Raw genomic sequence first — 25,464 nt, forward strand, 5'->3', positions numbered from 1 at the left:
ATAAAATAAAACATATACTATTTTCAACCCTTTATTCCAATAAAACAGTATATCCAAATATATCCACATTCATCCCAGTAATAAAACATCTATAAAATGACAATACAACACATTATCTTTGATAAAATAATCCAGTGTGATGACCAAAAATGAAGTGTTGTTCCACTGTACTGTACAACCGCTGCAGCAAATAAATAAAAGCAGAAATCTTATTTCCTAATGTACACATTAAAAAAAAAACCTCTTGATCAGATTAATCCACCACTTTCAGTAGAACACTGTGGTTCATGTTTAGCGGATGCCTTGCATTTCTCTAAGCTTTGGTGAATAAATCTTTTCTTCTTCACCAAGAGCCTGTGTATGTACATTAGCCCACTGATGCCTCTTGACGAGACAATGTTCTTGAGGTTTAGTGATCGGTCTGCTCTCAGGTCGGCTGTTTTCCTTGCCATCTCCTGCAAAGTGAACCCTCTTCTTTCCCGGAGAGACATTCTCTTCATTCTCTGTCAGAAACAGAATTATGTCATTCTCATGCTTTAAAAGTAAACATATACAACTATTTTCATTCATTAAGGATCTGAACCCAAATATTGTTATCTAAAAAGACTAAATTGAGTCATGCTTTTCCTTGCTGCTGCACACTGCCGCCTTCTGCCTTCACAAGCGCTGTTTGTTAGCCTCATTACTGTCAAGACTTTCAAAATCTTTCTTCACTGACATTATTATAATAATTTATTTTAACAAACAGCCACAACAATCAGACTTTAGCACCTCTTTTTTACTATGTGATTGTTCTGAGGTTAAAATTACAGATTTAAAGTCATAACAAGAAAGAGTTTAATAGCTATGATACCATATAAATAAATAAAAAATAATAATAATTCTACATCAACAGGAAACACTGGTATCTAACGAAGTCTTAGACAAAAAAAAAAAACAACTTAATCTAAAAAAAAAAAAAAAAAAAGCATATTCCCAAACACAAAAAGGAAATAAGCACGTCTTATTCTGCATCTTAAACTCCTGAAATATTGGCATCTCTCATTTTAGATCATTCAATGCAATTTGGGAAAGAAACCAATTAAATGTGTGAAATTCTTCATTTCTATACAGAAAAACGGTTTCATACCTGTGTCACTGAGAAGAGACAGTGCCCTCTGCTGCCGGATCAAATGATAGGCCTTCAACAAGCTCTCAGCTCTGTCAGAGGACAATATTATTAACATTACCGTATGTAAACAAGTGCTCAGTAGCTGTAGCTAGTTGTGCAGCACATGACTAATGTTTAATGCATTCATATATGACCAGTTCAGCAAACAATAATATATTTACCTGGCCAGCTTTTCATGTGATTGCTGCTCTCGGACACACAGCTCCTGTTCCCTTTCTGGGGGAGAAAAGAGAAAAAAAAGAGAGGAAACTGTTTAATATGTTTAACTTCATAACACAAATGAAGATTATTTTTAATGAAACCTGGAAAGATTTCAGGCCCACTAAAAGACCATGCAACCAGAATCTGGTGAAACACACTGTAAAAGTAAACTATATGAATAGAGACACTATCACTTTATTTAATAACAGAATAAAATATGCGGGGTTGAGTATCCCAATGTTTATCACCTGACCAACAGTGACTGGATAAATATAAAAATAGCCTAATAAAAGCGTAGACTTACGCTCTAGTCTCTGCTCTCGCTCTCTGAGGGTCTGCTCACGCTCACGTAGGATCTGCTCCTTCAGCCGCAGCTCTGCTAGAAGCGACGTCTCTGGATGTTTGGGCAGCTCTACATCTACTGACCTGCGCCGCTGCTTCTCCTGAAGCCTCTTCTGCTCCTGGGCTACACAGCCCGAGATCAAGCTGTTCTGCAGAATGGACTCCACCGAGGGCCTCAGATAGTCCTAACAAAACAGCCGGCCAGAATGTGACAAAACAGCACACAAGGCAATGTGAATGGAAAAGCCTAGCTGTGATAACACAGGGCCTTTCAAACAGAATGCATTGTTGCAAATAAAAACAAAAAGAACAGGACAATCTAACAAAGTCTAAAAACATGAATTATAAGTTGATTTTTATATTGGTTTTTTTTCTTGATCAACACAATAGTCCAGCACATTTTAAAAATAATATCAACAAGATAGCAGCGCAGTGGAACAGAAACTCTGTCTGTGTGAATGGCCTTGTTTAACTTTGTGATGCTTGCTATATTCATTGTTCAATTCAAATCTCACAATTCTTTATTTTCACTACACAGTCACACAACTGACCAACAGTGACAACTCAACTGTGGTCAGTCAAATTCACTTCCACTTTGGCCTTCTGACACAAAATTGAGTAAAAAAAAAAAAAAAAAAATATATATATATATATATATATATATATATATATATATATATATATATATATATATATATATATATATATATATATATATAAATACAAATACATGGTTCTTCTGACCAAATTGACTTTACCTTCAAGTTGAGCATTTTTGAAAGAACTGTGTTCAGATCATCAGAGTATCTGTATGGGATTCTCCTGAACTTCCCTTCTCTGATTTTTCCAGCCAGTTCTGTTTGATTGTATGCGGTAAATGGGGGACTTGGAAAAAAAAAAAAAAGGACTGAATATGCATATAACCAAGTTTCACTATTCTGTATAATCACACAACCAGCCTGTCAGATTTAAGAGGAGAACAACACATTTATACTTACGATAAAGCACATAGTTCATAAAGTAAACATCCCAAGGACCATATATCTGACTTTTCATTGTAGGACATGCGGTTAATTTGTTCCTATGGATACAAAAGGTGCAAAATATGAATAAAACAGAGAAAGCCCAAGTCTTGGAATATAACGAATAAAATGATGAAACTATGGCACAAATAATTACTTCTGCATGTCATGACAAGATCATTTAAAACTACTTTTCGAAACTTGTTTCGTTCCAGTTCTTCTGAAGGGTTGGGTGAGTCAAAAAGGAAATATGCCACCATCAGTGTATAATAATATCTGTCAGTAAATGTGCGCTTAAATGTATATTTTACCCCAAAATTTGCAGTACGTAAAAGTTACTGTACATATATATTTATCTTTAATACATACCACAAGATAGTCACATGGTAATTAAAACTGTTCATGTTCGCTTGGTATCTGTATTCAGTTATACACTGTAAAAACTAATTTTTCAAAGTCGAATAAAGATGAATCCAATACAATTTACAAGAAAATACTATTTCAAACTTTCTACTTAATTTCAAATTTTAATCCAGTTTTGCTTGTTATGTCTTTTTAATTATTTGTGAATTTTTCAGCTATAAAGGTGCTGGTCATATAATTAGAATATCATCAAAAAGTTGATTTATTTCACTAATTCCATTCAAAAAGTGAAACTTGTATATTATATTCAATCATTACACACATATTGATATATCCCAAATGTTTATTTCTTTTAATTTTGATGTTTATAACTGACAACTAAGGAAAAAAAATTCAGTATCTCAGAAAATTTGAATATTACTTAAGACCAATACAAAGAAAGGATTTTTTGAAATCTTGGCCAACTAAAAAGTATAAAAATGAAAAGTATGAGTATGTACAGCACTCAATACTTAGTTGGGACTCCTTTTGCCTGAATTACTGCAGCAATGCGGCGTGGCATGGAGTTGATCAGTCTGTGACACTGCTCAGGTGTTATGAGAGCTCAGGTTGCTCTGATAGTGGCCTTCAGCTCTTCTGCATTATTGGGTCTGGCATATCGCATCTTCCTCTTCCCAATACCCCATCGATTTTTAATTGGCTGAAGGTCAGGCGAGTTTGCTGGCCAATTAAGAACAGGGATACCATGGTCCTTAAACCAGGTACTGGTAGCTTTGGCACCGTGTCCAGGTGCCATGTCCTGTTGGAAAATGAATTCTGCATCTCCATAAAGTTGGTCAACAGCAGGAAGTATGAAGTGCTCTAAAACTTCCTGGTGTACGGCTGCGTTGACCTTGGACCTCAGAAAACACAGTGAACCAACACCAGCAGATGACGTGGCACCCCAAACCATCACTGACTGTGGAAACTTTACACTGGACCTCAAACAATGTGGATTGTGTGCCTCTCCTCTCTTCCTCCAGACTCTGGGACCCTGATTTCCAAAGGAAATGCAAAACTGACTTTCATCAGAGAACATAACTTTGGTCCACTCAGCAGCAGTCCAGTCCTTTTTGAAGCGAGACGCTTCTGACGCTGTCTGTTGTTCAAGTTGTCTTGACAAAGAATGCGACAGCTGAAACCCATGTCTTGCGTATGTGTGTAGTGGTTCTTGAAGCACTGACTCCAGCTGCGGTCCACTCTTTGTGAATCTCCCCCACATTTTTGAATGGGTTTTGTTTCACGATTCTCTCCAGTTATCACTATTGCTTCTACACTTTTTTTTTTCTGCCACATCTTTTCCTTCCCTTTCCCGCTCTATTAATGTGCTTGGACACAGAGCTCTGTGAACAGCCATCCTCTTTTGCAATGACCTTTTCTGTCTTGCCCTCCTTGTGCAAGGTGTCAATGGTCGTCTTTTGGACAACTGTCAAGTCAGCAGTCTTCCCCATGATTGTGTAGTCTACAGAACTAGACTGAGAGACCATGTAAAGGCCTTGCAGGTGTTTTGAGTTAATTAGCTGATTAGAGTGTGGCACCAGGTGTCTTCAATATTGAACCTTTTCACAATATTCAAATTTTCAGAGATACTGAATTTGGGATAGTCCTTAGTTGTCAGTTATAAACATTAAATTTTAAATAAAAAAAAAACATTTGAAATATATAAGTCTGTGTGTAATGAATGAATATAATATACAAGTTTCACTTTTTGAATGGAATTAGTGAAATAAAATAAACGTTTTGATGATATTCTAATTATATGACCAGCACCTGTAGGTGCCAATTTTCTCTCATCACAATCTTCTCTCCTTGAAACTCATTTAAATGAAAGATGAAAGAACTCTTACCGGCGACATGTAATATGGAGTTCCAACAAATGTTTTAGCAAAGCTTGTATCATGGTTCAGTATCCGAGCTAAACCAAAATCACCGAGCTTTACATTCTTTTTGACATCCAAAAAGATGTTTGCGGGTTTGAGGTCCCGGTGCAGAACTGTACTGCTACCGTTACTTCTACCATGGCACTCTTTTAATGCCAGGGACAACTGTGCCATCACACGCAGGATAAATTCTTCTTCCAGATATCGTCTGCAAAGACAATGCAAAAGAAACACACATTGCAGGAAAATAGCTTAAACAACAAAACTACACTAGCAGGGTTTCTGCAGCTAAATTTAAGACGTTAAGACCAAGTGAAGAACATTAAAACTAATACATTTATATGTCAATGTATTCTCTAAATGTAACAGAGTTGTATTTTTAAACTCTGAAGTGTTGCTAATACATCTTCTTATCGATCTTCATCAATTTTTAATTTATTTAACAAAAATAGCTCTGATTCCAACTTCTAGAAATATGGAAATAACTATCTGATCACACTGCATTAAAAAAAGAAAGAAAGAAAAATAACAAAATTGAGTTTATGAAAAGAAATATCTGTAAGTGGACATAGGAAAAACATCTTTAAAAAAAGATTTCATTCTCCATTCACACATATTTGTACTTGTAAAAAAAAAAAAAAAAAAAAAAAAAAAAGACATTTATTTTGCACCTCAAATGTATCTTGATTTAGGAAATGTTTTGATATTTATATAGGAGAACAAGACATAAATGATGAGGAAGATATTAATTTTAAGCAAAGCATGCAACATTTAATACCACAACTTTCCCAGTTGAACACTTTCTACTCTGATTTAAGACCTTTTCAAGGCCTTTATTGTGAAAGGGTGAGAGAAGACTTTAAGACCCGTAGAAGCCATAAATAGCTTAATTTTACCGTTCTTTGATGCATCGGTTGATGAGACTGGCCAGATCTCCACCCTCACAGTACTCCATCACTATATATAATGTTGTGTTCGTCCTATCTATAATTCGGTCATAATATCGGACGATATTTGGGTGCTTCAGCTCACGGAGCAAATTGACCTCCGACACCAGCATCTGTTTCTCAGCCTCTGCCATGGTGCCATAGTCCAGCACTTTCCAAACCAGAATCTAAAGAGATCAGATGACACGGTCCACATTAACCAGCTGGAGAAGATGAATACAACTACCAGTAACCACAAAGGCATAATTCACAGTAACGTTACCCTGACTTCACTTCATTATGAAGGGTATTGCACTAGAACAGAAAGGTTACAGAAAAAAGCATCTAAAAACAAATTATACACTTACTACTTACCAATATTTTGTCTAAGTACAATTGTCTAATTAAGTGTTACTTAAATCTCTAAATATTTTTTCATTTGTTGATACTGATTTAGTCATTACAACGATACCATATTGTTCATGCAAACGGAGTTCAGTCTGTATTTTATTGACCTTTCCATCTGATTTCCTCCTGATTTTCTGGCATTTCCCATAAGATCCGCATCCTATGGTGAGCATCACCTCATAGTCTTCAGTTCTGGACGGCATCACGCGCACAGCAGCTGCACACTTCAGACTAACACAACAGAGCTTCCTTGTTTATCATGTACAGACTGTACTTACAAACACAACAGGATTCATTCAGTTCACTTACCGTAATACATTCACTTCTCGTCCTTTGTGCTTATCTTCCTGTGTCTCGTATCGTTTTGTATGTGTTTTAGTTTAAAAATAAAACGTTCCAGTCTCTTGTTTGTGTTGAGCTAGAGAAACAAACTGACGAGATACAAACAAGCCGATTTTCAAACGTGCGCACAAACGCTGGATTCTGATTGGCTGGACTTGATCGTTGGCGGTGATCCCATTGGTCCGTATGAGGATACAGCGTGCACGTTGCCAAGCGCTGAAGAACCGCGAGAACACGCGGGAACATTTAGAAGAGTATTTCTTAAAGGGACAGGACAGCGTGTGAACTACGTTGAACGGTTAAGTTTTAAAACGGAACGGTAAAAACTAAACTTGATTTAAACATTTTAACTTTAAATCATAAGTTAGAATTCCTCCCATCATACTTTTGGACAAGTTTCTTTGAATATGTGACTCTGGACCACAAAACCATAAGTAACACGGGTAACGTTATATTTGCAGCACTATAACGTCACGTGTCAAAAAAAAAAAAACACGCGGCCATCTTCATAATAATAATAATTATTCTGAGATGCCGAGATACTTATTTATTCAGCTTTAAGGTGATGTATAAATCACAATTAAAAAATACTGCCCCTTGTGACTGGTTTTGTGCGCCAGGGTCACATACACTTTATATTTTGACGCATTTAATATGGTTTCCTTCATTTTAACAAAAACAGGTTACTTCTTTGAAACGTACCGTCTGCAGACTGACCTCTGCGCCCGTCACTTCGTTATTGAAGCTGTACACTCAGTCACTGTAAGTTTACTGTTTGTCCGTGCGGTGGCAGCAGTGTGTGTACCGTGTTCAACGGTTCTGGGTGTGGCAGGGTCAAAGTTCACCTAAAACCCTTTACCGTTTCCATTAGAAGCGTTTACAGGATATGAGCTTTGCACATGCAGCCAGAAAGACAGGAAAAAACGTAATTTCATTGGAAAAGATGCTTTGTTGTAGCTTAATTCAATTATGAGGCACATGTTGGAAGTTTGTGAGCATCTGTATGCTTCAAATGTTTTTATAAAGGCCACACAAGAGATAGTATGGGCATCTGGAAATATTAACTCGCCCCATGACATGACCCCTCAAAAATCTAATCCCTTCTCTTTGGAAATGATCCATTATTTTCTTCTTCCATCTTAATTTCCCATGTTATATTTGCAAGCATCTTGCTATAAACTATTTAGAAAGTCATCCATACAATCATTCAAAAGCTAAATGTGGAGAAGAAAAAAACAACAACATAACATATACTACTCCTTAAGGTGGAACATCTTTCAATGTCAGTCTTATTACAAATTTGCAGCAAGTTTTAGATTTCTGCGTTTAAGGCTTCTTAATTTGAGATTTACATACAGAACAAATAAGCAGGAAATGAATAATAAAATGAGATGGATGTGTTTTGTAAACTAAAAGAGAATCAAATATGACCATGTACTGTCCTACCAGCATTCAATAGACTCAATACAGACTGTGATTGATATACCATTATCACTTGCTTTCATGTTGATGTGTTTGGCTCTCAGCATGGAATGGGATTCGTGATTTAATTGCTGAAGTAATGGAACCAATTTGTACCCTATTCACAGAAGGGACCAGCTCTGGCTGTTCTTCTGAACATAAAGTGCAAAATACACAGGCAGCTGAGGCATATGTTTAAACATCAAAACTGATATTTTACCAAATTTACTGTGAATGATTCAATGGTGCATGTTAATCCAGAGAACAAACACTGCAATTCACATCAACTGTAAAAGTCTGATCAGAATGATTGAGGGGCTGTTTACACGACAACGTTTTCAGCCAAAAAAGGGAAACTTTTTATGCGATTTGCCTGTTCGTTTACGCAACAACAGTGTTTTGGGGAGTAAAAACGCATATTTTTGAAAATGGGTTTCAAAGTACAAGTGTTTTGAAAATGCCAATGTTATAGTTTCAGTGAAAGCACCCAAAACTGTAATCTTTAAAAATGGTGATGCCATAAGCGTGTGTAATACATGTCGATTTTAAAGGAAAGCGCAAACAAACATACACAATAATGGCAGAGTGTATTGTACTGTTGTTGTGGTTTAAGAGTTTGATAACGTTTCTTCAGCAAAGTGTGGATTTACTTCACCGATATTACAACCAACAGCAGAGACACATCATATACATTGTATAATCATCACTTCCCTGCAGGTACTGTTTACTAACAAAGTGACAGCGCCAACTACTGGCCTGGCATACGTAATGCAGCATTTTTGGCCGATTTTGTGGATGTGTAAACGCGAATCGTTTTGAAAACGCTGTCGTGTATACATGAAACTTTTTAAAAAAGCAAGAGAAAACGTTTGAGTAAACGTAGCCTCAGATGAACAATAACACTCAGAGAAGAGCCTGTGGGTCACTGCTGCGCATGATGTTTATTCCAGCACAATTAAATTGTGTGTTGTAAAATGTTTGGGTAGCTAGGAAGAGAAAGAGGAGTACAAAATGAAAATTATGGACCATTCTATTGAAATTTGGTTAAACTGCTAATATATAGATATATCTCACACGTTTTTTAAAAACAAAACCATACTTAGGAAAACAATGTTACGTCTCAATCTGACAGACAGCGAGAACGAGTCAAGGAACCCGGCGTCTGAGATCCTCGCGGTGAAGTTCGTGGTGATGTAGCCTGCTCTGAATGCAGTCCGCATCTAACTTGGCTTTAGTCTTCTGGCATCATTCACATTTCAATCTGGCAGGCTACAGAAACACACAATGTTCACTTTCACAGACGACATGGCTTCGGTTAAGGGGGCAAATGACAATGTTTTCATCTACAAATGTCTAATTTGTACATCTAAGCATCATTTCTTTAGAACGCCACAACATGGGCGTTTACTTTTGAGTACATTATTGCTGGACCTCGCCCATATTTCCTTTCGACATGATGATAACCCGTAGACGGACTCGAGCACGCACTCTTTCCCCTCCGACACACACAAACAGATCCAATTTCACACATGAGAATCGCAATCTTGTCTCGAGCTCGAGGAGAACGTTTCCATTTTCCTCAAGACAGTCTAAAGCTATTCTAAAATATCTACGCCTCTGATCCCTTCAGCGTGGCAGCAGTTTTAAGACTGTTTCTTTTGATGAACAGAAATGCGCCCACGCGATCGCCGCAGAAGACAGCAGATGGCAGACGAGGTGATGCTCAGATACTGAGAGAAACATAAGCACCTGCCGGGACAGAAGCTCCTTCCTGCTTCCTCTCCAACATTCATGATATTTCAGAAGTAAAAACGTCGAAATCGACCGCAGCTCAGACTGCTTTCTGTACAAAGATTAACCACAGAATGAGGAAAAAGAACGTAAAATCTCAACTATTAAACAGATATTTTCCAACACTCTGATATAACATGAAGCTACCAGACATTATGTGCATCTAAAAAATAGGAAAAAAAAAGCAAAGGGCAGTCGCACACAATCACACAGGCAGGTTATGCTGTCACATTTACAGAAATGAGACTCAAAACTCAACAAATTTAAATCTTTTTAGGACAATGAACAAACACAAAAGTTCAGTCAGTAGAATGTCCGCCCCCTTTTGACCCGAAGATAAGCATATGGCTTAATATTTGCAAAACTTTGGAAGTGAGGGGTGTTTGTCCTATGAAATCGCTCGTGTGGCAGTCATGTGGTGTGCTTGGATGTGTCTGTATGGCGTTGATTGTGTAAAGTTCTCCTTGTTTTAAAACAAGAACCAGGTGCGTCTTGGAAATTCGTCATCAAAACCAAATCCCCCTTCAGTCAGTGTAAACATCACAATCGTTCCACCGTCTCTCAATACTGATAATACACACAGAAAACAGACGAGAGACGAGAGACGAGACACGGCCACGAGGAAGAAATGACATGAGGGCAGCACACAACCGAGGCTCTTCTGTCGAGGGGCGAGAAGGATTCATAGTGCAATGAAGGCCAGAGGAGGCTCTTCAAAAGAGGACAGCGGTCTCTGAAACATATTTCAGTCATCCTGTTTGGGAGTTAACGATAAAAAGAGGGGTAAAGCTCACGTGGCAGGACATGAGAGAAATAAGAGGACGTGACAGATCTATCTCTGGCTTATTCCTGAGCCTAATTTTGATTATAAGTAAAAACAAAGTAAAAAAAAAAAACTAAAGAGGTGTGTCCACATGTGCATGAGTAAACATTTAGATGTGCATAATCTTCTCTCTGCATGTGAGCGCGCATGTGTAAACATGTTGAACTGGTTCTACGCAAATCTAAAGGATAAACGCATGTCTGGGACTGGGTGGATGTGTCTGGGCCGCGATCGGATACAGCAACTGGAGTCGTCCTGCGGGGTACATTCAACCATCCGGCAGAGGAGACAGCAATCAGGGCTCATGGTCTCTGGCATGCGCTCCTCCATCCTGCACGCTGCGCTCTCCTCAGAGCGCTCAGAAGAACCGGCAGTAGATGTGATGTAGAATGCTGTACCACATGTAGCCTGAGGCATAGGCCAACGTTTGGACAAGAAACAGCCAAGTGTTGTCAAGGGTCATGTTTCGGGAGACCAACTCTTTTTGGCCTTCTAGAGGAGGGAATACTCCTGCGAGATGAAGGAAAGATGGAGACTTGTCAGCAAGTTTGGTTTTAGCTGGAGGATGAATATGTACAAATCAATAGATCTCTATAGAAATGCTTTCGTTATCACACTACCTGTCTTGTAGAAGTGAGCCAGAAGTTTCTCCTTCTCCACAAACCGCTGATATAACCAATCCGTCAGCGCTTCTTTTTCTACCGGGACGTCCTTTATGGGGTATGTCCTAAAACAATAACAAATAAGTACTTGTTATACAGAACAGAGAAACATTCAAAAGAAAAATTATAAAACTATACCGACAGTTGGTCAATGCAGCATTCTAGAGACCAAGATTAATAATAATCACAATTATCACATTTACAAAATGTAAATAATAAAATATATTAAAAGCAGCAGCACTAGTACTACTAATACTAAGAATAATCAATCAAATATCAATATTATTTTATTACAATTCTATATTTACATTTATTATAAATAATAACTGCATATGAAGGTTTTATGAATACAATTTAGACTGCATTATAATGCATTTACAAAAATAAAATACTACTTTAAATGTAGAATGCAGTAGCAACAGATTGTATTATAGTACATTACTTTGCAATAAATATAAATTTTGACTATATATATATATACACACACACAACCAAACACATACGTTTGCGTGGCCCACTTCAAAAAAAAATTAACTGACCCGGCTATTGTTGGGTTAAAATTAGTACTCAGAAGCTAGATTGTTAACTATATTTATTGAATGAACTAGGGCTGTGCGATATGGACGAAAAAAAAAAAAAATTATCGCGATTTCTTTTATCAGTTTTGCGATTGTGACACAAGATATGCTTTTACAGTCATGAATGCATTCAGGATTAATTTTAAACATATTTCCAGAAGAAAACAAATTAGAGCTTTATCAAAAAGTTGTAATGTCTCTAGAACAGACATAAGTCAAAATTATCACTATAGTAAAGATGTAACAAAATGTATAGACTTGTGGCAAAAAAACAAAAACAAAAAAAATCCTGTGTATAGGGACTTTTTTGTTTTTTTTTGCCATGCATTGTTCATCGTGCTCATTAATTGTAGCGGTGCCTCAGGTGTTTGCAGTGTGTATACAGTATGTGTATGCGGTCAGCAGCGAGAGTGCATGAATATAATGCGAAAGCACATTCAAATAATGCACGAGCACGAATCTCTCTGTTCACACGCAGATTTCCTTTGCTCTGTCACAAAACCAGACGTGCTTGCTCAGATACACGCTGTTCTGCACGGAGAGAGTGTGCGCACTTAAAACGTGTCTCCTCTCACTAAAACTGTGTCCTGTGCACTCACAACTCTCTCTGTGCTCATGTGTTAGATATTAAATATTTCGCACGTTTTAATTTCTAGCCTTTTATTGCGTGCAGTGTGAACGCTCTGATCCGTTAACATGGGCTCAGAAAAAGGGCGCATCACAGACAGTGTGTGAACCTGGAGTTAGGCATATGCCCAGTCTGTTCTGTTGCATTCTGATTGGGTCGGACAGCATACTGCGGGAGGTCAGGGCAGTGGAAAATCGTCCTATAAAACGATTTAGAAATCGCGCACGCTCAAATCGCCCTAGACTGAACTGGAAATTAACAGAAAATATTTGGCGGGCCGTCTGTAATACTACCGCGACCCACAGGTTGAAAGCTACTGGTATACACGAAGCACAAAACAAATGTACTAAATGAAATGTACGGTACTATAATGAAGGTAATTTAGGGAGGCAATGAAGACAGCTTGACGGAGAAAATCTAACAGGCACTGAAAAAACAGATGAGCATGGAGCACAAATTATCCCAATTCTCAGTCTTCATCAGATCTCCCAGAGTTAGCATGGAGAAGTGGAGAGCTCAGCTCTTCAGGCTTTGAGCTGCGTGACAGATTCAGTGTTTGTGCTGAGGAGACGCTTCATCTGATGACAGCAGTTTTCTGCTGAAACACTGGCCGAGCTCTGCACAGACGTACAAACACACGACTGACTGCAAACGTGTCTTACCAAAACAAACAGTAGAGGCTGTGATCGGACACGATATTACAACATTGTGAAATTAGAGTTTCCTGACTGATCCAGCTTCTGCTTTTCCCTTTGTTTAAGAAACAGTCGACTTCCCTCTGTAAGTCTGTAATAACTGTACTAGTAAATATTTAACCAAATTCAGTAGATTCACATTAGTCTGTGATAATGTATCACTACTGAGAGACTGTAAATTGCCACTGCATTGTTCTTAACAACCTTCCTTTGGTACAAAAATGTTTTCAAAACTTAGATTAATACATATACATTAGAAGAATCCTGCTTATCAAAAGGACATTCAATTAAGTTGAAATAAGCGGATGTGAGAATAAAAGACTGATATGTAAAAACTACAACAAATATGTTGGTATAGTATGTAAGTATATATATCCATAATCCAAAAATCCAGTAAAATATTATTACAATAAAAAATTATATTTGGATATATTTTTTAATTAAAACTAGTCTTCAGTGTCACGTGATCCTTCAGAAATCATTCTGATATACTGATTTGATGCATTTTTTGGTATTTAATATTCTGGTTATTATTAATATTGGTGCTTATTATTTATTGGGTAAAGCTTTTTAAAGGTACTTGATAAACATAAAATTTGGGAAACTTGGGAAATTAATGCAAAAACCCTATTGTATGATCTTTCCCTTCATATATTACTTAAAGAGAACTATGTTTTACTATTATAACCTCTTTCTAAATCTCTGATACCACAAAAGCTGTTCACCCATTTATTTACATCCATCCATACTGTATATCCATAGCTTACGTTTTCGACTTGGCTCTCTTTCCATCTACCACACACAAATCAATAGGTGTGGAGTAATAAGGCCCTTGAGGGACGAATTCCAGAAAATGCCTGGCAATAACACGAGATAAGAGCCCTGGGAACAGAAGTCACCCGAGACACCCAGAAGCATCTAATGCATCAGATCACATGTTTCCCACTAGGAGGACATACAGCTCCATAAAGATCAGCACCGCACACTTCTGTCACCTCACGTTACTCATGCATCCCACAAGCCATGTCTGAAGGTTTTATGTTCTTTAGGGCAGGTCAGCTAATGAATGGGGATATACAGATACAGCTCTTTCTTTTTGTTCAAAGCTCAGGATGATTTTATTGAAGTTGTGAAAACTGCAAAAGACTTGTTAGAACAGACTGGAGAGGAAAAAATAAATAAAGCAATGCTTCGCACTGTATGCCATCACAAAAGTGTTTATGAATACTCCGCTTTCATTTGAGCTTTATTATTGCAAATGAAATAAAACGTTCCTTTTTTTTCCCTGGTAAAACAGGTGAAAATTATTGCAATAATTGTATCTGAACACAAACAAAGACATGTTATTTAGTATACTAAGGTACCTAGTATAAAAATCCTTCTGACACGGATAAAACAAGGACTTAACCGATATTTCCAAGATAGTTTGTGTGATCGTAAACGGTTAATGTTAATGTTAATGTGCTGACGCTGAGGACTGCGATACGTTCCCTAGAGAATCTGTAAGTCTTGCTTGAAATGGAGCATTTCCACCAAACCAATTAAACCTCTCTGTACCTCAGAGATTTGTTTCAGGGGGATTTCAGTGACCTGGTAGACTCTGTATCCACAGAGCTAAACTCTACATTCTGCAATGTCTGTCAAATAGTCTGTACTTCTGGACAGGTATACATTTATTCATCCATGTCAAATATTGTTGATACTAGTTGAACTATTTTTTTTAAGTGGAGTGTCAATTTATGTAACATTGTGTAGCTTATCTGGAGGTCCACACCTTATTCATTTTTTTTTCTGTCAACAATTAACTCTATTCTTGTCCATAAACCTAAAAGGCCAACTATGTATCATATTTTCTAGCAAATTTCTAAGGCCTCTAAATTATCAAAAAGTAAAAGATCTTTTAGTGAAATTGTAAAATAGTACACCTTCATGTTGTTTTACTTGATTAGTCTGTCATACGGTTATACAATTTTGTAGTACATTACAAACTATCAGAATGTCATCTGACTTTAATAGAAATATCAGAAACTTTACAAAATTGTGGAGAGATCTGAATAAAATTTTTTTTTTTTCTTCAAGTATGAGCTCCATATTCTTCTATATGAAAAATGAAATGTATCAATATATATCAAACAAAAAACAAACAAAAAAGGTTTCTGACGATTATTTTTCGTCATGCTTAGAATTTTTTTTTATCGCAATTATTGCATCCAAAATAAAACAAATGGTTTACATAATATATGAATGTGTACCATGTATATTCATTATGTATATATTAGAGCTGTCAGTTTAACACATTAACCAATTATGAAACATTAATGTGATTAAAATATTTTAATGCAGTTGATGCACTGGCCCCGCCCCCAGAGTTTTTATCTCATATTTGTATCATAAGCAATACTGCTGATTTTGTCCCAAATATGACAAGTTTAAATGTGAATTTAGACAACAGTTCAATATTATTCAAAAAATATTACCTTTAAAGCCATAGCAGAACTGTTGCACGTCTCAGAGCAACACAGCGGTGTTTAGTTTCTGAATGAATCCACGTTTTGAACGAATCATGTGAATCAATGATTCAAAGGCCCAATCACATAGAGAGCCGTTTACTGAATTCCTGAATGAATCATCCGTTTAAATGAATGATGAATAATGATGAATAAATGAATCAACTTAAAATATACGCCACCTGTTGGCAGATGGAGTTTCTTATTTTAGAATCTCTTTTCATAAAAAAATAAATTAAAATAAAAAACATTAAAGGGATAGGCCTAGTTCACCCAACACAGAATGCAAGTGACCAACAAAGCATCCTGGTTAACCATTATCATGTGGCATCCTATACATATATAAATATTTAACTACAATGACTGTATTTTTTGCTTCCCTTGTAAAACTTCATTAACTCGACACTTGTGTTTCTTGTTCGTCTCTGAGGCCGTTTCAGGGCAGGTGTGGGGATAAAACTGATGAGAATGTAAACGTTAAGGTGCTCATAAATCACAGCAGTGCTGTCTGGACTGAATCAGCAAATACTGCACAGCAGAATAAAAGACAGTTTGCAGGGAGGCGTAACATTTTTTAAATAAAAATCTAAGGCAGTTTGTTGACCCAGTGTGATCATCCATCCACCTGGCACTAAATTCACAAAGGGCTTACACTCAGTTTCACAGCAAAGGTTCAGAAATGGGGAGTAACACACAGAAGGAGATTACGAATCATTCCCCATCATTTTCATCATCTCTTGCACTCGTTTAACCTTTCTTAGTTAGATCATGAAATGAATTTACCACGTAATGAAAACAGTTACACATACTCGTACTGTGACATTACTGTCAGATCCTATATAGTCGGCACAGCATCGTCTTTGAATTTGATCTACTTGAAAATCCTGCATCAAATTGTGCCTTGTTTGTAAACGAATCCGTAGTAAAATTAAGTAAACAAAGGACTGAGTTCTTATGATGCGATCTGAATCTTCATTAAAATGTTGGGATCAGAAAGAAAAATGTGTGTTTGGGATCAAACACTTTTTTCACAACTTGACGTCTTGTCTTCAGATCCATCGCTTTCATTTGGTTTCTGCGTAGACCTGCGTTAGCCTCTCTTATAAACACTACATGCACAAATCAGTGGGCATGAGTGTGCATTCAGCAGTGCTGTGCATTGTGATTAGTTGATGGGAAAAGTATTCGTAAAATGCATAAAAAAATTCTGAATAATTTGTAATAAATAATTATTCACAGCATTTACTTTGAAGTGTCTATGATGACAATATTGTGCATATTCATTATTGCGATATATCGCATTATCGAAAACTGGCACGTCTAATTTAGCAATGTGCTCAGGGTGCTCTGATCAGGATTTTTGAGGCCGATCACCAATCACAGTCTGCCAATATGAGCACCGAGACCAATCCCTTTAAAGCCTTCCTTTTATCATATAGAATTATTTATTGTGATGATCCAATCAAAACTTTTAGACATTTATTTTATTTTTTAATTTGATGAGTGGAGAAGGCATTTTATTTAAAATATATTTATCTAACATAAATGTTTGATCATGCACTGCATTTTTGTTTTCACAATCGTGTAATAGTTGACGTAAACAGCAAGGCCTTTTCTTTTGCATATAAATCTTTATTACAAACACAGGACAGAGAGTGAGACCGAGCCGCTGCATGTCATGCCAAACCTCAGCCGATAGTAATTGGTAGCGGATTAATTGGATCACCCCTAGTAAAAAACTTTTCTTTTTTGCAGTAGCATTTTCTATTTCTGAACACACATGAACATCTAAAAGTGAATTGGATTCATCCATATTGACAAAATCTACGGCATGTAATCATACCTATTACAGATAAGTAATAAAGCATGGTTAATTTAAAATTTTTTTGTGTCCAATAAGTTAATTTATTAGATTTCTTTAAATTAACAAAGTGCTCACATGCATTTTTCACTGATTATATTTAACACCATGTTGCTCTTTGTCCCAACCAGGCATGACGTTTGCAAGTACAATTAATTTAGCCGTCCAAGATAAAAAGTGAAAATGTTGCACAACCAACACAATTACAGCCAATGAGAACATATTTAAAGTAGGGCTTAGCGATAAAACATTAAAGATATTTATCTCATTTGAACCATGCCACACAAACCATTTGTCCACTCAGGTCAAAGTTAAGACGGCAGCGCAGCTTGAGTTTACTGAAGCAGATCTGTTCACTCACTGATAAGTCACGGTCACATGTAGGGCTGTGGCGGTTGTCTACTACCACCAGTAGTTGTGCACGTGACATCATGCACTCTACAACAAGCATGATACAAAGTTTTGTATACTAGTGTAATAACAGTAATAATTGTAAAGTCTATGGTAATTCACAAATTACCTCAAACGCCATACAACAGCTTTTCATTTAGATTGACAAACGAGTGAATTGGTTCATGAATCAGTTTGAATGAGTCGTTCAGTTTCCTGCCGCACGCGCTGAGCATCTGAAGCGGATCACTCAGAGTTGTAACGTTTAAGAATATCAGCAGCGTTGAAAACGTGGATATGGAACTGCACTGAATTGAAAGCAAATCTGCAAAGGCTATTATTTGCTTGCGATGGAGGTCCTTGTTAGATGAACGTGTGTGCTGTCTACTTTTTAACAGGTAATAAATTGGGCTACATTCGATTACAGTAGGCTACACGATACCACTGTGATATTAGTTTGTTTTACGTGTGTGGCTTATAACAGAGGGGAGTCAAGTTGAATGCAGCTTCCAAAAGACAAAAAATAGCCGATTAAGATTTTATTAATTTTAATACAATCACACCGGTGCGAGTACGTTCAGCAAGTCATATCATCAGCTGCTAAATTCAGATCTGTGATCGCTTGCTGGCGCTGAACCAGAGACAGACGCGTTTTTACAGCAGTGCACATCATAACCAATCACACACGGTTCTGTTGAGCTTTTAAATGCAATGGCCAATCAGAGGTGTTCCGATGAGTCATCGCTAAAATGCCGGTGCTTCCTTCACTCGCTGACTGACTGAATACCTCTTTCTGGCGAATTCTCTCGTCAGAAACAACAGAAAAGTGCAGATGTGTGTACGAATCTATAATTAAGATATTGATTTCACAGTGTTAACAGTTTCAGTGATTTTAATGGGAGTTTCTGAGAGTGATTGAAATCTAAACTGTCAGTGAAAATGTTCTTTAATAATGTAAAAGTTATTTGCTCTCTTTCTGAACAATGAAAGATTCGTAGCAATATTTATATCACATTAACTTTCAATGTTAAATTCACATTTAATATAAAGTCAGTCGTATTAAAAATATGTTATGGCATGACACCTATCTTTTCCTTAAGTAAACAGACAGGGTTTTATAATAAATTACATAAATTGGAGTAAAGGCTGATGAAATATATACATTTATACACACACACATACATTTTATCTATATATCTAAATAAAAATAGGCTCCGTATATATGACCCAAAGTAACTAGTAACTAACTACTTGAGTAGATTTTTTATCCGATACTCTTTTACTCTTACTCAAGTAACTATTCAAGACTAGTACTTTTACTTTTACTTGAGTAAATATTTCTAGAATTACTTTTACTTTAGTAAAGTTTTTGGGTACTCTACCCACCTCTGTTCTAGACTTCATGTAATGAATGCACACACTCTACATTTACATTTAAACATTTCGCAGATGCTTTTAGTAGATGTGTTTTGAAAGGTTTTTGCGATATACTCGATAACGTTAAATCGCACATCATTAAAACAACAATTACACTATTATCGCAAACGATATATATTGCACACCCCTACATTTGAGAAACAATATTACAGAAGAGTTCTTACCTGTAGTGTACATGTGTTACTGTTGGATCTCTGTAACCAAAAATCCATGTCTGAATGTCCATGGGCCTTGCATTAGGGTAGGCTATGGTCACATCTATTACCCACTTTAGTCCTTTTGCTTTGTTACCTGAAGATGAGCAGACACAAAGACTTGAGTCAGAGAAAGAGCTGTACCAATGTCACCTTCAAGGACAATACACTTCAATAATGAAACAAGTCATTTAAACAGTTTTTTTTTTTTTACACACTGTGATGCATTTTCACAGTTATTAACACCACAAAACTAGATTTTTTTTATTTTGACAAACAATTTTGGTGTATTCAATAACTACAATTCTCAGCGTGAACTGAATGAACCCCTTTTAGTCCTTGAGTTTAAGATTACAAATGTGAAAAATATTTTTTTCTATTCATTACAACTGTTCATTGTGTTGTCTGAATGACGAGTCGGTCTTAAGAAAGCTCTGTGTAATTATGGTCCAGCAGACACCGATTAGACAGGTTTTTTAGGAGACATTCGAATAAGATGTGTTCAAAAACAGTTGTATGGGGAACAACAGATTGGAACAGAACATACAGTTGTTTAAAAGTTTACCGGATTTTTCGGACTATAAGTCGCACCTGAGTACAAGTCGCATCAGTCCAAAAATACGTCATGATGAGGAAAAAAAACATATATAAGTCGCACTGGACTATAAGTCGCATTTATTTAGAACCAAAAGCCGAGAGGAAACCTGGGCGCTCTATGTCTTCAGTGTAGACTACAGGAGCACTGAGCAGAATAGAGCGCCCTCTCGCGGCTATAGATGGTAATGTTTTCTCTTGGTTCATGTCTTTTAGTTCATGTCAAATTAATTTTAAAAATTAGTAGCACCTGACTATATGTCGCAGGACCAGCCAAACTATGAAAAAAAGTGCGACATATAGTCTGGAAAATACGGTAATTGTATTTAGCTTGACACATTGTCTATAAAAAGGTGTTGGATGTCTAAAGTAAAATCCAACCAAAACAACAGCATGAAAAGTTACGCCACTGGCTGTCTAAAGTAATTAAAGACATAGTGATTCCAGAATTCTAGAACACGCATGCCTTCAACAGAACAAAATAAATAAAAATAAATGCATAAAAATAAATCAATAAAAACATTAAATGTCCTACTATCAAATATCTTGTATATACCTGTCTGTTGACTAAAATGGAAATAAAGCTGAAATAAAATAAATATGCAGTTAAACTGAAATAAAATGTTCACAGAAAAAAGTTGAAGTTGGAAGTACTAAAACTAGAGATGCTCCGATACCACTTTTTCCAGTACTCTGCCAATACCGATACTTTTATTTCTGGAACTTGCCGATTCCGATACCAGTATTTTCACTGTATTTGCAAATGTTTTAAATATTGGGTACAGAATTCAAAAGAATATGTATAATGCTAGTTGGTTATCAAAGTCATTTAAAAAGTGAAGTCTAACTTTAAATGTATTGATGGTGGGGTTTTTTATAGTGTTTAAAAGAGATATACATTTTAGAGATGTAACTCCTAAAGAGAAGAGTCACTGCTTAAAATAATACAGCCGAAAACTAGTCCACCTTAATAGCCAACTAGGTGAAAACAGTAACTATGCTGCTTTAATCTCCTTAATCTCTAAAATAGTTGTTTACTGGTTCAGTTAATATGTCTTCATACTGTCCTTACAAATCCCCAAGAGGAATTATTAAAATGAAGATGTACATTCTGTGTGGGCATGTCCTCTGATACGTTCTGAGAGACTGTGACGGCTGTCTCCACATATTTACTGAGAGACAATACTAGCAGCTTATTATCTTACTTAACCAGCCTTAGTGTTTCTTTGTTTTGAATCCATGCCTGTCAGAACGCAACATCTCCAATAACGCAATAACAGCAAGTCCACCATTAAGCAGAGCAAATATATGCACTGCATAAGCGGTGCGAGGAGAAAAAAAATGGAAGATCCACCCAACAAGGAAGTTCAAGTGTGGTGGGAAAATATTGACACAGTATAGAATTAGAAGACACTTCTGTCAACTCACAGTCATTGCACTGTAGTATCTGTCTTGTAAGTTTATTATTATTATTACCATTTTTATTAAACGAATGTATAATTTATCCAAAACATTTAAAATTCTGTTATTTACTGACTCTAATGTCATTCCAAACCGGTATGCATATGTTTGTTCAGTAGAGAACAGTATTCACTATTAACTAGCTGCTTACTGCTGATTACAAGCATATTAGCTAATTATTAGTACATTTAAAGCACATTTTAACATCCCTTAAACCTACCACATATCTAAATATAACTGCTACAACCTTAATATTAATAAGCAGAAACTTAGGAGTTTATTAACTCTCGATTAACAGTGAAAATGTGGTCTCTAAAGTGTTAGTCAAAAAAAAGTATAGTGTTTTATCAAAATAATAAAAGTCACTGAGCCCACGGTTGTTTACTTCTAATATTTAATCAGCCCAATCAAATGAAAGAAAACAAATAACCACAAAATATGTATCTTTTTTTATTGTTTTGATGCTGAACCATCCATTCAGCTTTCCAGACATGACAATGACAAATATTTGCACTGAAATTGAATAATGCGAACAGCTTTGGTGCAGTGAACAGTCTGAAAATATTTTATATTGTTTAGTTAGATTTTTTAGAAACTGGTCTTTATATCTACATAAAGTTGAAAAAAAATTATATATATATATATATATATATATATATATATATATATAGATAGATAGATAGATAGATAGATAGATAGATAGATATTTTTTAGTTTACACGTTGGTATTACACATAATTTGACCCTACTTTAAATTCTAGGTCTAATAAATAATAACATAACTTCTGCCATTAAACTTGCAATGTTCCATTCAAAAATTCTCATTAAAATACTTTAGAAAAAACAACAACGACATAAAAGGCTAAGAATCATGTTGTTCCAAACCTGTAAGACCTCAGTTCATCTTCCGAACACAAATTAAGATATTTTTGATGGAATCTGAGAGCTCTCAGACCCTCCATAGACCGCAAGTGTCATTACACGATCAAGGTCCAGAAACATTTCATTTATTTATGGTTCAAATGTAATTTTAAGAAGCTACGAGAATACTTACTGTGAAAAAAAAAAAAAAACTTTATGCAACAATTTGTCTCCTCTGCGTCACCCTATAGCATAATTTTGGAGAATATCCACTGAACATAAACAGTGTATGCCGTTCTGTGTTAGCTGCACCACATGAATACGTTTTCTAGGGATGCACGAACATGATTTTTCATGGCCGATTCCAATTTTTTTTTTTTATCTTTAAGCAACAAACAAGAAAGAAGGAAAGTGTGCATAAACAAGATGTTAATTTGGTATTTAACAGGCCAAACTGGCTTTTGGCTATTGAAAACAATAACCATAACCATCTGAAATTAACGACAGTAACTGCACAGTAAGTAGCCTACATTCAATACAAACACAGATTGTATTTGGAATTGGGTTGAAACTACATAGAACTGGCCTTAAATTTAAAGATTAACTGTAACCATGTGAAATTAAAGGCAATAACTGCATAGTTCTACAATCCAAACAACACACTCAACACACATTCAATAAGATGTTTCTTAATCAGCATTCAGTATTTGTTTTAGTTTTTAAATTTGGTTTCACGGTCTACATGTGTTCAGGGCACGAACCCATGCAGTATACGCTCACGCAGCTTTAGTGCGCGCAGAAAAGGGGCTCTTATTTGTGCGGCAGTACACCAACGGCTGTTCGCTTCCTGCTATCTGTGCCTCAGACATGAAACTCTGCATTTCCAGTGCTGAACAACTGCCCGTGTCCTACACACAGATTCCGAAATATTTGCACACAAACGACATGATAGCGAACGATTACAATGTAGTATGTGCATGTGGGCGCACTTCCGGAAAAATTGCCTGAAAAAAGACCAAAAACCAATTTATGGCCGGTCAACCGGTGCATCCCTAACGTTTTCTACATTGTGTGCACTTTGATCTGAATGAAAGCAATGTATCTGTGTAATGCATGTGTTATCAACATCACTGATTACATCAACAAATAGTTTTTTTCCTAGTAGATACCATAATACAGATATTACTCATGGTTTTGAAAAGGACAAGGGACTTACTGTAAATGGTATACCATTTGGCAATTCATGCATGCACAGAACCATGGGAAACGTAGTGAAAGACCCTATCTGTTTAAATATAAAAGAGCTGATTTTTTTCCTTACTTTGACTGTGTGGGCTTCCCTCTGTTCCCAAGATGCCGTTTTCCTGCTGGGGTCCTAAGGTCTTCAGGATGATCTGTGTAGCGCCCAGTCGCGGCAGTGTTACATGAGTCAAGGAAGGCAAGTCGTTCTTTTTGGCAAAGGACTGACTTGTCTCTCGCCTCTTTCTTAGGAAGCCGCCCTCAGGAAACAGCACAATCCATTTCCTGTCTCTGCTGTAGTAATACTTGTCTAGGTGATCCTTCAGGTAAACTAGTTGCATTTCTCGATAAGCTTTGCCCTGTTGGTAATGACATATCTCATCAATGATGGCTAAATTTTCCCTTGCACTAAAAACAACTGATTTATTTTTTAATTAATGCAGACAAAGGAATTTAGAATATCAGCTCACTATCCTTGTCACATTACATAACAAACGTCTATTTTTTCTTTCTAAGTGAACAGGTCTTACCTGTCTGATGAAGAAATCTCCATGAATCAGGGACACAACCCCAAAATTGGTATATTTAAAAACATGATCCATCAACCACAGCATCTTTCGTACAACCTGGAAAAGAACATGAGATTTCATCTTGTTGTCTGACTATGTTCTGGAATATTATCACTGTGACATCAGCCAATATTTAATGTACAATTCACTACTATGAGAGCAGTACTGGCCCCGACCCAAGCAGAGGCGTGCTCACCGTGCCCTTGTCCTGCAAGCACATCATTAGGGTGCACACGTCTCCTGTAGATTGATGGTTAACTATGACCATGGCTTCATCTTCAGACATTGGTCTCACATCATCACCCCATTCTGTCACTAAAAAAAAAAAAAAAAAAAGGAAAGAAATAAAACATTAATCAGAAATCTGAAAAAGCTCAAGTTGTCTTTAGCGCTTTTAAAAACATGAATAAATATAATACACTTCAATAAATGAAGCACATCCCCTTTTGCAAAAGTCATGTTACATGATTTACTGATTTGCATTTGAAACTGGGCTTTAATAGAGGAACATCACTGCTGGAAAGTAGGGCTGGGCGATATTTCTATGGATATGATAATACACATCTAGTCAGTAAATCTGGTTCCGTGATTACCGCTAAAATCACCATCACCTGCTTAAATAGTCAGAGCCAGATCGCTGACAAGCTACGCAATATCGCATTCATTAACCCAGATGTATCGCCTTCGATAATGAATGCGATATTGCGTAGCTTGTCAGCGATCTACGGCTCTGACTATTAAATGGCAATTTAGCGGTTTATGGTTTTTGAAAGATTTATTTGATCAAAAAGACAGTAAAATTAGTAATACTGTAAATATTACACTGTTATACCATTTTATTAATACTAATTAATGGAATTAATGGTCTAAATTTTTGTATTTGTATGTCTCATTCATCATGAAGTTGTATCGTGTGTATTAGGATTATATCAGTCATTTAAAATCGCAATTCTTTTTTCTTATGATACTGTATCAAAATTTAATATAATGTCATACTGGTTCAAAAAAAACAAAAAGGT

General features: G+C 36.3%; 2 protein-coding genes and 1 long non-coding RNA gene across 4 annotated transcripts in view; 1 reads left to right on the forward strand and 2 right to left on the reverse strand.

Moving 5' to 3' along the window:
• nek2 (NIMA-related kinase 2) lies at positions 1-7,826 on the reverse strand. Its single transcript, XM_026291496.1, has 11 exons — positions 7,397-7,826; positions 6,662-6,954; positions 6,460-6,583; positions 5,915-6,132; positions 4,986-5,226; positions 2,713-2,795; positions 2,473-2,599; positions 1,677-1,899; positions 1,333-1,387; positions 1,130-1,200; positions 1-503 (listed from the first exon to the last, which is right to left on the reverse strand). Exons 3-11 carry the CDS (start codon positions 6,553-6,555, stop codon positions 292-294), a joined length of 1,326 nt encoding a protein of 441 aa, XP_026147281.1. The 5' UTR covers positions 6,556-6,583; positions 6,662-6,954; positions 7,397-7,826; the 3' UTR covers positions 1-291.
• Positions 6,962-10,458, forward strand: LOC113121214 (uncharacterized). The gene is made up of 2 exons (XR_003294684.1): positions 6,962-7,013; positions 7,377-10,458. It is a non-coding gene; the product is annotated as an uncharacterized LOC113121214 (long non-coding RNA).
• The window catches only part of LOC113121213 (acyl-CoA:lysophosphatidylglycerol acyltransferase 1-like), a 24,527-nt gene continuing 8,140 nt past the window's right edge, over positions 9,078-25,464 (reverse strand). For both annotated transcript variants that reach the window (XM_026291498.1, XM_026291497.1), the window contains 6 exons: positions 24,642-24,760; positions 24,407-24,502; positions 23,959-24,235; positions 19,692-19,818; positions 11,390-11,496; positions 9,078-11,279 (listed from right to left, as the gene is read on the reverse strand). In XM_026291498.1, coding sequence (XP_026147283.1) covers positions 11,128-11,279; positions 11,390-11,496; positions 19,692-19,818; positions 23,959-24,235; positions 24,407-24,502; positions 24,642-24,760 — 878 coding nt within the window. In that variant the 3' untranslated portion in view covers positions 9,078-11,127. The remainder of the gene's footprint in view (positions 11,280-11,389; positions 11,497-19,691; positions 19,819-23,958; positions 24,236-24,406; positions 24,503-24,641; positions 24,761-25,464) is intronic.

Source organism: Carassius auratus, chromosome 20 (assembly GCF_003368295.1).
Source record: "Carassius auratus strain Wakin chromosome 20, ASM336829v1, whole genome shotgun sequence".
NCBI classification, from domain to species: domain Eukaryota; kingdom Metazoa; phylum Chordata; class Actinopteri; order Cypriniformes; family Cyprinidae; genus Carassius; species Carassius auratus.

Bases quoted from the DNA above. Each gene is read 5' to 3' on its own strand.
- nek2 (XM_026291496.1), bottom strand. From the start codon at position 6,555: ATGCCGTCCAGAACTGAAGACTATGAGGTGATGCTCACCATAGGATGC. The intron at 6,133-6,459 runs GTCAATAAAATA...TGATCTCTTTAG, and splicing joins GGAGGAAATCAGATGGAAAG to ATTCTGGTTTGGAAAGTGCT. The intron at 504-1,129 runs GTATGAAACCGT...TGTTTCTGACAG, and splicing joins GTCTCTTCTCAGTGACACAG to AGAATGAAGAGAATGTCTCT.